The sequence below is a fragment of the Nicotiana attenuata genome, unplaced genomic scaffold (genome assembly GCF_001879085.1).
Source record: "Nicotiana attenuata strain UT unplaced genomic scaffold, NIATTr2, whole genome shotgun sequence".
Lineage (NCBI taxonomy): Eukaryota > Viridiplantae > Streptophyta > Magnoliopsida > Solanales > Solanaceae > Nicotiana > Nicotiana attenuata.
In genome coordinates, this window is record NW_017671423.1 from 49,081 (window position 1) to 66,679 (window position 17,599).

General features: G+C 37.1%; 1 protein-coding gene across 2 annotated transcripts; it reads right to left on the reverse strand.

Annotated features, from left to right (window-relative positions):
- Positions 1 to 2,396: 2,396 nt before the first annotated feature.
- LOC109208189 lies at positions 2,397 to 13,641 on the reverse strand. 2 transcript variants are annotated; one of them, XM_019371247.1, is made up of 8 exons: positions 13,479 to 13,641; positions 12,928 to 13,338; positions 11,874 to 12,237; positions 9,969 to 11,368; positions 9,053 to 9,166; positions 6,131 to 6,285; positions 5,583 to 5,694; positions 2,397 to 2,967 (listed from the first exon to the last, which is right to left on the reverse strand). In XM_019371247.1, the coding sequence occupies exons 2-7, from the start codon at positions 13,312 to 13,314 to the stop codon at positions 5,646 to 5,648; spliced, it is 2,469 nt and encodes an 822-aa protein (XP_019226792.1). In that variant the 5' UTR covers positions 13,315 to 13,338; positions 13,479 to 13,641; the 3' UTR covers positions 2,397 to 2,967; positions 5,583 to 5,645. The 2 variants fall into 2 exon arrangements, with proteins under 2 accessions (XP_019226792.1, XP_019226791.1); XM_019371246.1 differs by having other exon boundaries at positions 9,969 to 11,371.
- Positions 13,642 to 17,599: the final 3,958 nt, after the last annotated feature.

Here is a 17,599-nt window from a genome sequence, read left to right on the forward strand (position 1 = left end):
CACAATCAAGGGGCACAAAATAAGCAAATATTTGACAAACATCCCGGCAAGGGAAAGAATTCAATGAATGCAACCAGACGTCCCGGCAAGGGAATAATCGACAACGCTTTCTGTTTCTTACTTTCCTTATCTTTTAATTCACTTTACTATTTTGAGCCAACGCTCTAAAGAATCAAATCATTTCGTATACTTTCATATCCGTATCACAATTCGAGCCAATGCTCCTAGGAATCAAGGATCATATTACCGTTCACATGTTATTCACAACAACTAGGAATCCTTCAATAAACACGGAATTCACAACCAAGTCACGATAATTTCATTATAAAGACTCACGGTCATGCTAGACACCAATGTATAGATACTCGTCACCATGCCTATACATCGTACTCGATCACATAGCAATTAACAACAAGACTCAACTCCTATTCCTCAAGCTAGAGTTAAACCAAACACTTACCTCAAAGCCTTGAAATCCACTTAATCCTCAACTATTGCTTTACCTCGCGGTTCCACCTTCAATCCGCTCGAATCTAATCACAAATTGCTCAATTACTTTAGCAAACACTATATGAATTAGTTTGAATGCATAAAAACGATTTTCCCAAAGTTTTACTCAAAATTTTTCAAAACGCCCCCGGGCCCACGTGGTCAAAACTCGAGGTTCGAACCAAAATCTGGTTACCCATTCCCCCACGAGTTTAAATATATAATTTGTTTTGAAATCGGACCTCAATTCGAGGTCCAACTTCCCAATTTATAGAAAACCTAGGTTCTACCCAAAAACCCCAATTTCACCCATGAAAATCCTTGATTTCAAGTGGAAAACATGTTTAATGATGTTAAAAGTTGAAAGAATTGAGTAAAAATCAACTTACAAATGATTTGGGATAAAGCTTGCTCTTGAAAAATCGCCTATGGTGTTTGGGTTTTGAAAGAATGGTGAAAAGTGGTGAAAATTCGACTAAGTATAAAATTTGCTGGGCCTCGGATATGGGAAATGCGAACATAGGTTCGCATTTGCGAACAATGCAGGCCTGGGAAATGCGAGACTATTTTTCGCATTTGCGAATTCAAGCTGCCAGGGGACCCTTCGCATTTGCGAACTGGATCTCGCATTTGCGAACCAGGGTCCATCGCATTTGCGACGCCTGGTTTCGCATTTGCGAAGCTTGGTTTACCTGGGCTGGTTTTGTATTTCGAACCAGCCTTCGCATTTGCGATAGCTGGGCCTTCGCATTTGCGAACCCTGGCTTCGCATTTGCGAAAATTGCAGAAGCCAAATACCAGATTTTTCAAAACATGAGAAATGCAATCCGATGCCTATCCAAAACTCACCCGAGCCCTCGGGGCTCCAAACCAAACATGCACACAACCTCAAAAACATCCTACGGACTTACTCGCGCGATCACATCGCCAAAATAACATCATATACATAGAATCAAGCCTCAAAACTCATGATTTTCTTTGAAGTGTTCATAAAGCCTCAAATTTCCATTTCGAGTCCGAAACACATCAAACGACGTCCGATTTCGACCAAACATTACAGAAAGCGCTTAACACATATTTAAGACTTGTACCGGGCATCGGAACCAAAATACGAGCCCGATACCATAGTCTTTTAATCAATTTTCATTTCCATTTTTCTTAATAATTTCAGAAAAACAATTTCACGGAAAAATTCATATCTCGGGCTCTAGACCTCGGAATTCGATTCCGGGCACATGCCCGAGTCCCATACTTTTCTACAGACTTTCCGGGACCGCCAAATCTCGGGTCCGGGTCCGTTTACCAAAAATGTTGACCGAAGTCAACCTTAAACATATTAATATCAAAATTCTTCAAATTTTTCACAGAATTCACATATTTCAACATAAAAGCTTTCCGGCTATGCGCCCGGACTGCGCACGCAAATCGAGGCAAGTAAAAATGAGCTTTTCAAGGCCTCGGAAGCACAGAATGAATGAGGAAACAGGTGATGACCCTTTGGGTCGTCACAATTTTATATTTGCACCTTTCATTTTTGTGATGGTTATATATTTTTTTATACAATTATAACTTACAAAATTAACTTACAATTTTACATAAAAATAATATATGCACGAAAATTAATTTATTAAAATTATACGCCAAAATTAAGATGTAAAATTAATATTATAAAGATGTTACATAAACATAATTCGATATATATATAATATGATAAATTAAAAGGGTTAAATAATTAAAAATAATAATAAAATAATAGGAATTAGTGATGGAGTGGATAAAAATTTAGAGAGACATTGTTCATCCTCCAAAATGGAGGCAAATTTGCAGCTGGATTGGGGCAAAATTCCTCCATTTTTTACTCCAAAATGGAGTTTGGAGGTAAAAATGGAGGTGGGTTGGAGATGGCCTTAACCAGCCAAAATTAACATCTCAACTTATTCCATTGTACATTTCACAACTAAGAAACTACCCAACCTTCAAAAGTAACATCACCCTCAACATTTCAGCTCAAACAAAAAAGAATAGAACAGCTCAGTCGAAATGCTCGCTAATATTGAGCAGATTGCATCCCCAAGTTGAAAGGAAATACCTTAGTCAGGGATAATAACTCAAAAGTGCAAGAAAAAAACTATCATTGAGGCCAACTAACAATTTCTTCCGGACGTGTTGAGGAGAAGAAATCTGTTTAGCAACGAATGCATTCGGGTAGGAAAATGCAGGGACAGACAACTGAGAAGAAGAATGCTAAGCAAAGGCCAAAAAGCAAGGTAACTTTTATTCCATAATTTTCTGAACCAACAATATACAAACGATTGCTCTCTTGGGGTGGCTGTTATCATAGATCAAATCTAGACTTGTTTGCAGCCTCTTCAATGGTTATAACTTGAGGGAGAAAAAAAAGGACAAAAGCTACATGTTGTAAGTGTAAACCATCAAAGACTTCCTCCAGAATGCTCGAGGGGCCAGTGCTTCAATAAGCTGCATGTTTGGAGAGAATAAGATGCAAGTCAAAGTCATAAACAAACACAAGGAGACTGAACTACTATAAGAAAAATATCTTTACAATAGCTTATGTAATGATTAAGAGCTCTACTTTCCAGGGAAAAAGATTTCTTCATGTTGTTCCCTCATTTCCCTCTTCTTTCCCAGGTTTAGCACCTTGCACACAATTTCAGTTTATGCAATTTTTTTAGCAATGGGAGGCTCAAGTTTGGACCATCAACCATGACGATAGCTTCACAGGACATTAAAGAGGCTCGATAACTGACAGGTTAATGGAGGTTAGCGCAAGTTCGTGGAAAGCTTTCAGCCAGAGGAGTTCAGCACACTTACAGCACTCCCCCGTCCCCAATAACACCTTCAATTTCCTTTTATGATGGCCTATAAACGAATCACTTACACCTAAAAGGGGGAAAAACTCAAAGTACAATCTTCAAAACACTTTCTTTTTACAAGGACAACCTTCAAGATACTTCCGATATCTTTTATTAGAAAAGTTAGAAGGGAACCACTTTTATAGCACAAGAAGTTCAAATTTCTCCAAGATAATTGACTATCTCGGTTTTAAACCTACTCAATTGGAATAACATGAGCTGTCAATCCAAAAGTGAACATCTTTGACTCCACTCATTGATTAGATTTTTTTTTTTTTTTTTTTTTTGATTTGCACCGGGTGTCCGAGTCCTCTAAGAGCCCCGACTAATCCCGGGGGTGCACAGGCCCTCGGCAAGGAGTTTCCCGCAAGTGCACCACGGTTAATTCAGGTTTTACCCAGTTCGACTCATTGATTAGATTTATACTCTATTTAAGCGGAAAAGGGCCAAACACACCCTTCAACTATTCGAAATATACCAGTTTTACTCTCCGTTAAATTTTTGATACCAATTAAGTCTTAGCCGTCTAAATTTTGGACCACAGTTGCCCTAAAAACTAACAGCTGTCTACATAAGCTGCCTAGGGGGGGGGGGGGGGTACCCCCACTAACCTATTTAACCCGACCCAACTAACACATTAACCCACAGAATGGAGAGTTGTACTCAACTAATTACACTTAATTAGTTGTGTGCCCTTTTATTATCCTTTTCTTTCTTTTTTCTCTATCTCTTTCTCTTTCTTCGTTCTCCTCCTTCCTCAATCCTCTCTTTCCTGAAAGACCCATTTCAAGACTTCCTTTTCAGCAAAAGCCAAAATATCATCATATAAAAATTGATCCAAAATGCACTGTTATGAATCAAATTCCAAAAAACCAAGTGAAAAACACCAATTAAGTTGTTGATTAAGAGAATTGGGCTTAGATGAAAATGAAGGATCTTGACCGAAATCCATGGAGTACACCAGAGAAGTTTTTCGACAAGTTTTCGGCAACCAATTTCTTGTTTTTCCACAAAACCAGTTTGTCAATTAAGAAAATTGGGCTCTGATTCGTTTTTTGGCCTTTTGTTTTGTGAGGTTTGCAGATTCCTATATTTTTTCAAATGTTACTCGCTCATGTTTCTGGAAGCTTTTTAATTCTTTCATTTTTGCTTCATGATGTTTGTAGATTTTTTTCCAAATTTTTCTTGCCGATATTTGTGGAAGCTTTTTGAGTCTGTCATGGCAGAAGAGTGACAAGGGAAATGTGGGGTGGAGAAGAAAGAAAAGTAGGGTGGGGGAGGGAAGAAGGGAGGGGTAGGATTATTATGTTTCCACCTGGTTGTCTAACTCAACAAAAGAAACATTATTTTATGTGGGTTTATGTATAGGATGTGGAATCCGTTAGTTTTAAGGGGTAGAAGTGGTATAAAATTTAGATGGCAACGACTTGATTGGTACCAAAATTTAATGGAGGATAAACATGGTCTATATCGAATAGTTGAAGGGTATTTTGGCCATTTTCCATTATTTAAGTGTGAAAGAAGTTGCAGCATCCAGTATTTTCTGCAGTTTCTAGTCAAAACAAGCTAATCATATTCTTTTTGGATGTGGAACAAATTAATCACACTTAACTTCAGCAACTTACCACTTTTCTCTTTTTCAATAAATAACGATTGATCACTTGACCTCCAGTAAATGAGACAAGACACAAACTCTGGGAAAGAGTAACATAAAAGTTCATATGCACGACACCAAAATGGAAGCAAATAAGTAATACTACCTTATAAGTGAAAGAGAAGAATTACAGCTGAAACGAGTGACTGAGTGAAAGATAGATGAAAATAACACCTAGTTGGAATAAATTAAATATGAAAAGCAAAAAACAATATAGTCAGGTGGAGATCATTTTTTTCCATTGAATATGAATGGAGAAGACACAAGTATCCAAAATAAGCCTTAATTGTATGGAAGTAGTTTCCAATTATTTGAAGTTCCTTATTTTTTGTCACACAAAAGGAATGATGTATGTTTAAATTGAGGCAGAAACCAAACTTCCAAGTCAGAAATGGCATTGAGCTTTATTACTTGATAAAACAAAATGGCAGTGAGGTTTAACCTGTCATGGAGCCCACACAAGCACCAATAAAAGGAGGTTGTAGGGAAACAGAAGGGGGATAATGACACACTACTAACATTCTGAACAGATTAAAAGAGCTTGGAACCCAGAAATGGATCTGTACCTAATCAGAGATAAGAGCCAAGAAATAGTGGCAACATACAGAAGATTGCCATCTGACCCTAAATCAACAGGAAACGTCACGGAATAGCCCTTTCGATTCATCATAAATCCATCTGCATCAATAAATTTTGATTAAATTACTTACCAAAACGGGGGGAAAATCAGCATCGTAAACTGAAATTTAGAGCTATTAATGTGAAATTTGGGATCCCCAATTTGTCTCTGCATTTAGCTAATCAATTGTACACAAGTCACAAGATGAAAAAAGTAAGTTCCTTGAACTACATAATCATGTTCCAGCGTTTTAAAAGGATCTCTTCTGCATCACCATTAATCAGCATTGAATAAGAATTTTTACTGAACCATCACCAAGTGAAACCATGAAACAGAGTTAAGTTTGCTCATGCTCCATTTAGACTAAACAACGTAAAGTGACTCATGCCAGATCAAAGTAAAAACAAAAAGGAGAATCATCTATATCATGCACTATCCAATGAATTGTTCCATATCAACCAACAAGAGGTGCAAAAGCAGATCTAATCAACATACTTGCATATGTAGAGAGGCCGTAATCCACCATTAGACCTTGTTTCTAGGCGAGATACCCTCTCTCTTTCTTCATTAAACTTGCTCGAAGGAAGTACTTCGCATGGACCTTCTATCTGGCCAGCCACCACAGTGCTACTACAATTAGATAAATAAACCTGTGGAAGAAAAAGCAATGATGTAAAGGAATCTTATTATCTTATAGCATGCAACCCTATCGCTGCATGCTAAAGTAGAAAATAGATAGCATTTCTTTTCTTTTTTTGCGGAGTGGGTAAGCAAATACGCAATCCATTTTCCACAAGATCTTATAGCTCTATCAACAAATTAATTGGAATCTCATGGAAGATCCTCTGCTACCAATTACACAGCTGCTTTAAATAGTGTAACATGAAATATCTTTTTTTGATAAGGAGTGTAACATGAAATATAGGAGTAACTTTTTTCTTTTATGGAATGACAAACATAAAAGTAATCCACCAGGTGAGATTATAGCTTCAAACGAAATAACTTCAATCTAACCCAAAATGCAACTTCACCCATAAGGAAGAACAAAATACTGTCTATATGACGTTTTGGAATGTGCTAAACCTCACAGATACATTACTTGATAAATAGTTCATAACTTTCAAGATATCAAATTCATTTATGCATTCAAATTTTAAAGATTTGATGGGACTTTTTCCCCCAAACTAATTTTTCAACCACTACCTCATTATTTTCTTCCACACCCTAATAAATATAATTCAAATTAAATTTTAAGCTAAGTATCCAATCAAACACCGTCATATAAAATGGAACAAGGAGTGTACTAAGCTTTATTCTATGAGATTAACTCACTTTCCCAAATAATAGAACCCAAAAGCTCTAGTACTTTAGCATCTTAGCATTGTCACTTACAACACTAGATTCTTGATAAGAAAAAATCTATAAAGCACAAGGATAGGTTAGAAATGTCAATTTGGACCCTAAATGAGATTAACTCACTTTCCTAGATGACAAAACCCAAAAGCGCAATAATCTTAGTAGCTCGGCATCTTAACAATGTCACTTAAGCATGGTCCCTTGATGATAAAACACGAGATTCTTGAAAGGAAAAAATATGTAAAAGCGCAAATAGATTAGAGCTATCATTTGAACTCTGAAATTTCAAAGTTACATTAGGATGATTGAAGTCCCACCTGATCATACAATTGTCTACAAAAGGAATTAAAAAAACAAATAGAAATGTCAAATATATTTCTCACCATCGAAAAATTAAGACTTTAACTGAAAAGAGATTAATTTGGGATCCGAAGCTCATGCCATAGAAACCCCCAAGTCCTTAATTAACTAATTTAAATACTATCGAGCATTACTTTGATTCCCTTTCTTCCTTCTCAGAAAAAAATACTACCAAGCATTATAAGTTTGTAAAAATTCTCCAAATTGACTGAAACAGTAGGTCCACAAACCAAGTACACAAATCTCATTCTCCTCCATCACATGGGTTCAAAACAGGTAGTGCAAAACTTTTTATATAAGTTACGGGTAGTACAGAAATGTTCACTGATTTTCACTCCCCACCTTCCAAAGGCACCTATAGGGAGGCAAGACGCAGCAAAGTGATACCCAGGGAGAACGGGTGCAGATTTCCCACTGGGAGGGAGATGGAAGATGGGAGGACCTTTTTGAGATGGAAGAAGGGAGAGACCTTAATAACACAAAATCAAGCCGCCTCCTTGCTATAGATAATGGAGATCTACAAACCACATATGCTAGATAAATTGACTGAGGGTGTGTTTGGTGTGGAAGAAAGTGTTTTCCTTGGAAAATATTTTCCTTGAAAATGTTTTGCTGAAAATGAGCAATTTTATCACTTATTTTCCCATTTTTGGTTGGTGAGCGAAAAAGTGTTCCGGAAAATATTTTTTAGCGTTTGGTTAGCGAGTAGAAAATATTTATAAAAAGTATAAATATATATTTAGGCAAACACCATGGGATGGGGGTGGAGGGGGGGGGGGGTCAGGTTGGGGCGTCTGGGAATGGGGTGGGGGACCTGGAGTGGCTGGGGGAAGGGGTGGGGGTGGGGGTGGGTGATAGGTGGGGTGGGGTCGGTGAGGACGTGGGGACTAGGGTGGGGCAGGTTGAAAAAGGTTTGGAAAAAGTTCTCCCTCCTTTTGGCAGGGAAAATATTTTTCTCCGAGCGGAGGAAAATGAGTTCATGAGAAAAATATTTTCCAGAACATTTGATCTAACCAAACATGAAAAAATTGGAAAATGTTTTCCTTCATACCAGACACACCCTAAAACAGCACGTCAAAGATCCAAGTACACAAAACTCATTCTCCTCCATCACTTGGGACCAAAAACAGGCAGAAAATACTTTTATGTAAGCAATGAGTAGTACAGACGGGAGACACCTAAATTCTCCACTGGAAGGGAGATGGATGACGGAAGACTAAAGCAAAAATCCGGCTCCTTGCTATTGATAATGGAGGTCTACAAAACACACATTATAAATTTTAATAGGTGTTATCATATTTGTTCCATATAAGAAACAAATAAAGCAGGAGTCAAAACATTCTTGAATCCAAAATATTGGTTTAAGAAATTTGAAATCTGGAGGCCAATTAGAAATTTCTGCTTTTATCAAGGTAAATGCAACCCTTACTCAAGAGCAACCCTTTTTAAGGGCCAAAATAAAGATACAAAAGAGAAAAGAAAACAAAGACATGGCAAATATACCCACTTCACAAATTGACCCAAAGAAGAAAACACCCTATATGGCCCCAAAAGCAAATAAAGTCCCAACAAATTGGCCTAGCTCATCTTCCAATTCTTCTTATGGATCATAAAAAACGAAGCGGCACTTGGCTTTTTCCTTTTTCAAAAAAATAAGATCAATGGAAGCTATGAGAGCAGCCTACAGCATAAGTTATTTACCTCATTGCTTTCCAAGCTACATGGGCGGCCAACGCCCTGTGGCAAGTCCCTTGGGAAGTAACACCGATTGACAGTAACCCATTTCTTTCCTGCTTTTATATCCTCCCACATAGCCTGAAAGGAGTGGAAAAAGGTTTCTCCATGTGAACATCAAGGATACATATGAAAAGAGAGTGTTTATATGCTAGCAAGAATACCAAAGAAGTGAATTTGTAAGCAAGTACTGCCATAGACATCCATTTTATTGCAAGGAGTAAAACATTCCCTCCATTGCTCACTGGGAAAATAGTATTGCAAGAATCATAGCTGGTCCAAACATTTTAACTTTGGGAAAGAAGATCCCAGATTGACACCACCAATCACGTGCATATATACATATGCAATGTATCTTTTGCGTATGCATGTATGTCTGTAAATTTGCATATGTTCAAAGGCACTACGCCAACTTGGAGGCAAAAACAGGAAAACTTGCATTCAATAAATTAACGTGCACAAATCAATGACAAAGTTCCATGAGGTGGCTCCAGATGCCACATGTTACGGTCTCATTGGTGAACCTAGTCCATTCAGAATTTGGAGCAGTGCAAACTCCATTAAATGCAGAGATAGGAACAATAATAAAGGGTATCCTGGTGCACTAAGCTTCCGTCATGAGTGGGTTTGGGGAAAGGCCGGACCATCTTGGGTCTATTGCACACAACCTTACCTTGCATTTCTGCAAGAGGTTGTTTTCACGGCTTAAACCCATGACCTCCTAGTCACATGTGGCAGCAACTCTTGACGCTGCACCAAGGCTCCCCTTCAAAGATAGTAACAGCAATGCTCAGTACATTTTTACTTGAGAAGTCCATAACATTGCAAACAATAACTTTTTTATGGGGAAATTGGTTAAAATTTAATGAACTCAAATCCTTACCACAAGCTTTGAAGGAATCAATCTCTCATCCTCAAACCGAATAAGAGCATATTCCTGAACATTGTATATGAACCCATTATGCCGACAAGATTGGTAATAATGTTTCTCGTCTGCAACTTGAAGCACATTGCCGATCCAATCAACGGTATGAAAGAGATCTGATGTAGAGCTAACACATTCGGCATCCCCATTACTGGCAATAGGAATTTCGTCAAGATTTGTCCGTCCACCACCTTCATCTTCTCGTTTACATTCATCGCTTGAACTATTAGCTGAACTTGCTCTAGCACTAGATTCCTTGGAATCACCGACCATGGACTGACTACCAGGAAACTGCTGGGAAGGTATCTCTATAGTATTTGCTAGTCGTGCTTGGTCATTGGCCTGTAGGTGATTGAAGGGTTGTGAGAGATCACATGACTTGGAAACTGTTTCGAATTTTCCAGGAGGCAGAGTTTTCACTTCAACCACCTTCTCTTCAAAAGATCTATGAACCAATGGGTGAGCAGAAGGAGAGAGACAGTTATCACTGGAAGATACTGACAAATTATTTGAACAGTTTCCCGAAGTCAAATTAGTTGAACAGATTGCGGAAGAAACTTTACTCTCCACATTTCCTTTAATGGACATATCATCAGCTCCCCCTATTCTTTTGTCATTTTCCATCTTTGGACCAGATGGTAGATGGTTAAGATTATTTGTTATACCAATGGTAGTGGAGTTCTGCACTGTAACATTTCCATTCCCCATAATGTTCAACTGACTAACCTTCTCTTTCGGACCAAAGCCTTTTCTATCTGGAGATGATTGAACCGCTGCTGCAATTGTAGGCATTTTAGAGGCGTTGATGTTCCGCATCACACGACCATATTTAGGGGGCGGAGGCTTGCCATTAGTTATCGCCAAGCACTTTCCACAATGCCATTCCCCTCTAGGAACACTTTTTTGATTTGTTGTTTGAAGACATTTTAAGTGATAACCTTTTTCACAGGCATCACAGACAAGTACATTGTCAACCTCATTTGCTGTTGACCTGCACATTTGGCAAGTCAAAGTCTTATTCATGTAATCACGGGATGGTGCAGTCCATGCAAGCCGCTCAGGTAGCAGGGGTTGTAAAAACTTCTGAACAAGCTTGCCAATCTCAGAATGAGTATTGCTCGGAGGTGGAGCCTGAATAGTGCTTGCGCATTGTAAATGAGGGTATACACTTGGTACATTTCCAGTTGTGCTCTGAGTAATAAATCGCCTAGATATTGTTTGTGGTACCATCGTTGACCTAACATCAGCACCTCCCTCAACTGGCGTCACCTTGTTATCTGCCCCAAGTTTTACTGAAGAAACTGATGCAGGTTGCACCGACCAAGTTGGAGTTCTGACAGTTGAATGATTGCCAGTAGCTGCTACAAATCAATAAGCTTCAGAGGGTTCAGAATGAAAAAACCAATAGAAGTTCAAAATTCAAAGGAAAAATTCACGAAGACAAAATGCTGGCAAAGCCAACTCCCATGTTGCATGACCAAAAAACTAGGTCTGTATATGTATTGTTGAAAAGAAAAGGCGAACAGGTAGATTAGTTAGAGTAGAACGAAGGATCACCTAAGCTTCCAACAGAATGGTACTCAAAGGAGAACTCTGAACCTAGATGATAACCATGCTGATAATTAAGCATGTTCAACCTAATAATTCACCTAGAACTCTTTCTTACTTATTTGAAGCTAGCAGATGTTAAAGTAAAGCAATTGTACAATCTACACAACCTATCCTCCATTCCTAACCTACACGTCATTTGGAAAAGTTCCCCCTTTTTCTCGACAAGTCGTTAAAGCTCCGCATGAAGGAATCACCTAACAAACTAGGATCCTAAAGCACCTTGGACATTTTAGATGAACACATATTTGTTACCTTGAACTTGCAAAGTATGGGAAGATCCACTTGGTCGTCCATCCATTCGGAAATGTGGTCTTCCAACTCCGGGAGGTGCTGGTGAAGAAGAATCCCTTACAAGATTACCAGAGACCACTACACTGGAGATTGAAGGCCTGACCTCACTGGTAGGAAGCTGATAAGGTAAAGATGCAGAACTTACGGGAGTTCCATGTCCCAAAGATGAAGCAGGTTGGAAGCTTCCTGATGAATTTACCGTTTGACTTGGTTGAGGAAACATCTTAGTGTGTGATGCATTATGGCTTTCAGCTGCTGTACCCACTGCAGTTTGAGACCTTTGAGATGAATAGCTGGCTGAGGGTAGAGAAAATTCCTGTGTCATCTAAAAGCAGAATGGAAAAAGATAAAAATGGAACTGGTTAGAAAAACAAGAGGCAACTCAACAGGCTAACTTGACTTCATTTGGCTATCTAGAAGCAGTAAACTTGCTCCTCGTCAGATCCATAACTCCTAGCTGGCTACATTTTACAGCCGATGAGCAACAATTTAACCAGAAAAAATCTGCATGCACTTGATCTAACAATTATCCTTCGAAACTCAAATGCTAAAGACCTCCAAGCTTCAAATATAATCTTTTCGGGTGACCAAAGACAAGCTACAAGTTCTTTTAGAATCTGTCTCATAAGACAATTACCCTCAAACAAACAAACAAAGCAAGCCACACTAAATGGCTAATACAATCTTTCCCATAAGACAATCACCCTCAAACAAACAAACAATGCAAGCAAAACTAAATGGCCAAATCAGTGGACGAACCAAAATTCTAACAAGGGAATTCAGAAAACACAACACTAAAAGTTCTCTTTGTATAAAGGGGATTCAACAAGTTATATATACAAAAGAAAAAATGCGTTTTTACCAATAACGCAGTACAATTATCCGGCGAAGGAGATTGAATTGAACCCCATAGTTCAGCCACTGGCTAAATCCCGCGTATACAATAAATATATCATTCTTTTTTACAGTGTCATGACTCAAATTGCAAGTGGAAAGCAAACATAACCTTTCATACCTTTCTTTTGGCAAGGAGTAGCTTCTCAGCAATAGACATTTTGGGAGGCCAAATTCCTAAACTCTGTTCCTTCAGCTTATTAAGCCCAAGATCCTCAATAACACCTCCAAAAGCATCACTCGGAAACACATCCTTGGGCCCAAATTTCAAGCACAGCTCAGCCAATCTGTCCCTGGCCTCTGCCACCATCTCCTTCTCAGCAGCAGTAGGACCCCTACCTCCCCTCATCTTCCCTAAAGCAGAGAGTACAAGCACCATCTCAGCTACTTCCTTCACATTCCTAATCATCATCATTCCCCGCCGCGCCTTCTTAGAAACCGGGATTTCGAATCCTCGATCATCCGCTGACCTTTTCCGATCGGATTCAATCTCAGCCGTTGAATCCATAGGGAAAAAATTAGAACGTGAGAACTGCGAGAAAGAGAGAAGCAAGAAGCCATGGAAAGGAAAGAGGAGAGAATCAGAAACCCTAGAGAGAAGGGGAGAGTATATAACGTTAAAGAAATTTGAAAAAATGGGGGATTAATAAGTAGGAAGAGTTAAAAATATACCTTATTGGCGGGTAATTGAGTCCCACTAACTGTTAGTGTGATGTAATTCGTTGTAAATGTATCAAAAACTCGCAGCTGAAAAACTTGCGTTTTTGCGCTTTAGACTTTTAGAGAGAGAAACGTAGAGAGAGGCAAAGGAGAAGCCCGGGTTTGTATATTACGCTACGAATGACGCACCGGTTTCGCCCAATCGTCCTTATTTTTAAAATTTCTGAGAAAATTTGGAACTAAAATTTTAAAAAAAACTCAAATCATAGCCAGGAGAGTGAAATGTAATATCCAATAATTTATTATGTCAAAAAATAAATCACAGGATTATTAGCTATTACCAGCAAAAATAGGATCATTATAATTGTTACTCTTAATTATGTATGATTGCACGTAATGAACAACGCATTTGTACGTAATGCCAATATATAGTCATTCAACATTATTATTTGTGAACAACGCATTTGTACGTGAAATAAATGTTTTGTGTTCATGAAAAAAAATTAAAATAATGTGAAAAAATAAGATAATATTGAATAACCTCAATAAACTTCAATTAAATTACCATAAAAGCGAGTGTTTATTATCTATATGTAAAGTTTACTTGTACTATAAAACTATATATTTGAATGTTTTAACTGAAATTACGAAATACTCTAAAACGCTAGTACTTGATGAAGGTTTTATTGGATTGTACGAGTAACTCATTGCATTCACAACCTCATGCTCCTCAAGTTATGTTTTTTGATTTATCCATTTCCCCTTTCAAATTGAAATAGTTCCATGAGAATGAATATTTATATAAAACTATACAGCAACAAAATAAAAGTCAAATTGAATTTTGAATATAATGTTACGAAAAAAATGCAATAAATAATTAAATATGAGGCCACTTATTTTACTATTTAAAGCATTTACTTGCACGCACGAAGACGAAAAAGCATTTTCTAAAATAAATTTCATATCGTTGTTTTGTTATAAAATCGGTCTTCATCCACACAAAAAAACATAGATGTTATTTCTTCGATCTACCTGTATTTTACACAAAGGCGGATCCTGAATTTTTGGTTTATGGGTTCCTACATCGACTTTAAATTAATATATTATAATAATCGAACTAAAGAATTGGGTTCCCAACTAAATATTCTTATACATTGAATGATTTTCTTAATACAAATACGGAATCTAGCCAAAAGCTACTGGGTTCCCGGGAACCCATACTCACACCTTTAGATCCGCCCCTGATTTTAAATCAATGTTGTTTTCAGTTAAAAACATTACATGATATTTCACATTCTTCTGGAATACTCATGTTTTCATTAGTTAAAGTCAAAAACAGCTATCCAAAATAAAAAAAATAAAAAAAAATCTATACAGGCAGGGGCGGATGTAGTTTGTTAGGAACATGTTCAATTGAACTCATAACTTTCAACGCGGAGTAAAAATCTCTGTGTAAAAATTTATTAAAATTGCAAAAATAGTAGATATGAACCATAACTTTAAATATATAATGGGTTCAATGCTAAAAACTTTAAAGTTGAACCATAGAGTTTAAATCTTGGATCCGCCTCCGTGTACAGGCCTATGTAGGTCAGGACTTATAGCCTGTTTGGCCAAGCTTCTTTTTGGCCAAAAGTACTTTTTTCGGCCAAAAGCACGTTTGGCCTAAAATTGAGGTGTTTGGCCAAGCTTTTGGAAGGAAAAAAAGTACTTTTAAGGAGAAGCAGAAGCAGTTTTGGAGAAGCAGAAAAAAGTAGCTTCTCTCCAAAAGCACTTTTCTGAGAAGCACTTTTGAGAAAATATACTTAAAAGCAGTTTTTTAAAGCTTGGCCAAACACTAATTGCTGCTCAGAAGTGCTTTTCAAACTAATTAGCCAAACACAAACTGCTTCTCACCAAAAGTATTTTTGAAAAAAGCACTTTTGAAAAAAAACACTTCTCAAAATAAGCTGATTTTTGCAGCTTGGCCAAACGGGCTATTAGGTATAAAGAGGATTTATATAGAAAACAGGAGAGTGTTATGAAAATAATTATATTGTGGATGTTCATTTAATACTCCGTTATAGATAATCTTCCCGAAGAAGATTATCCATTTAGTACTACATTGAAGTTTATCTACAAGTAGCTGATGCAGGCAGGTTGCAAGCAACTCAATGAAATGATTTGCAGCAGCTTCTTACTAAACAGGCAGGTTGCAAGCAGCTCATGAAGACAGCTTACAAGCAGCTCAAGAAAAGCCTTGCAACTGCTTCCTGAAAAGCCTCGCAGCTGCTTCGTTTCTTCTATAAATAGAGGAGTTTTCAGTTCATTATGTACATCAGTTTGAAATTTTGAATAAATATATCAACCTCTCTCTCTACTCCTCTTCAGTTTATTTACTTTACAATCGTTATTTTATAACATGTTATCAGCACGAGACTCTGCCATTTTGAGCACTTACTTCAAATTTGATTTTCCTATCTCAGGTGAATAGTGGAGCTTTAAAATTAAGTTCGTTCTAACCAACTGAGGTGTTGAGATGCTGGCAGTAACTTCCCTACCGGTTGAAGATATGTGTTCCAACTAAGTCACGCTCTTGGTTATGATGATTTCATGAGCATCACCGTCTACCATGTATAAAACACAAGCACCACTTTAAAAGCATTTCATGCTTATCAGGTAAGGTTTTTACCTTATATTGAAGTCCTATAACTTGATTATAAAGGCGAGCAAAGACAATAAGTTTGCTTGCAACTCTGGTAGAGTTTGAAAGTAAAATACAACCACCAGAAGTGGTTATGTTTCGTATATCTCATGGTAAATTTTGTTAACCACCAGAAGTGATAATTTAGGCTTTCTATGGTTACAATTGAAGATAAGTTAGAGAAAATTTCTCTATATTACTTGCATGCCTCGATTTGCTCCTGAAGTAGCATTATCTTAAAAGAGGTTCTAAGTCATCACACGATTTGGTGTGATTAATGCACGTTCAGATAATTATGTTCCATTCCCTTGAGGATGAGAACTTTTGATAAATATTAATCTATTCCCTGAAGTGAATGTGACAATATTAATAAAGCTCGTAAATATGAACGCGCTTTTGATATAAATATTATTACAATTCACCTCAAGAAGAGGTAATATGATTGAGATAATATATACTCAATTTTATGTATTTTAAATTTGCTCCTGAAGAAGTAACACAATTGAATTTTTCTCCTGAAGCAGAAAAATATTATAAAACTATGTCTTTCTGTGCTTAAATAAAATAATGAGATATCCAAAGTTATTTTTGAAGCACATTTTCATTCTCTGGAGTGAATGAAAAAAAATACCACAACTCACCTCCTGAAGAGCTAGAATAACAGAGGATATAAATATTATTTTTGTGACACAAAGATCATTGCCGCACGTACCTGTTGTACGTAAAACATCTTGGATAATTTTATCTTTCTAAGGCAAAAGCATTCTTGTTGAATATTTTCTACTACAACCGCATTAATAAATTATGGTTAGTTATTGAGTTCCCCGAAGGAAATAACAACTCGTGTATCTTTCCTTAAATGATGCAATGACTATGTGGTTGTTGTATTGATACAAAATATTCAGATGTTAATGGTATTTCTCCTTGAAGGAGATATTTGTCACAAAGTTAGTGGTAGAAATATTAAAATTCTTAATTTTTGTCATTTGGCTTTATATTGTTCATTTGATTATGATTTTCTCTCATGATACCAGAAGTGTCTGACCAATATTTGATAGTACAAAATATATCAACAACTCCTGAAGAGCTAACTGTTTGTCTAGAAGACACATGACACCAGTAGTGTCCGATAAATATTAGATTGTGGATAATAAATGAAGGCTCGAAGAGCTTATATACAAATATGTAATTCATATTATATGATTATGGTCAAAACATATGTTGTAGTAAACCCGAAGTTTACTAAAACAAATGGCTATCATATTGCAACTATAAATGATTGGAAGATTGAAAATCTTCAAGTTTCCACAACCACAGGGAGTAAAATAATATGTATGTGAGAAGTTACCCGACTTATCTTTCAATTTGTACTACATCATGTATCACGGTAAACCAGAAGTTTACTAATGCAAAAGCAGTCACAGTAAATCAGAAGTTTACTAATGCAAAA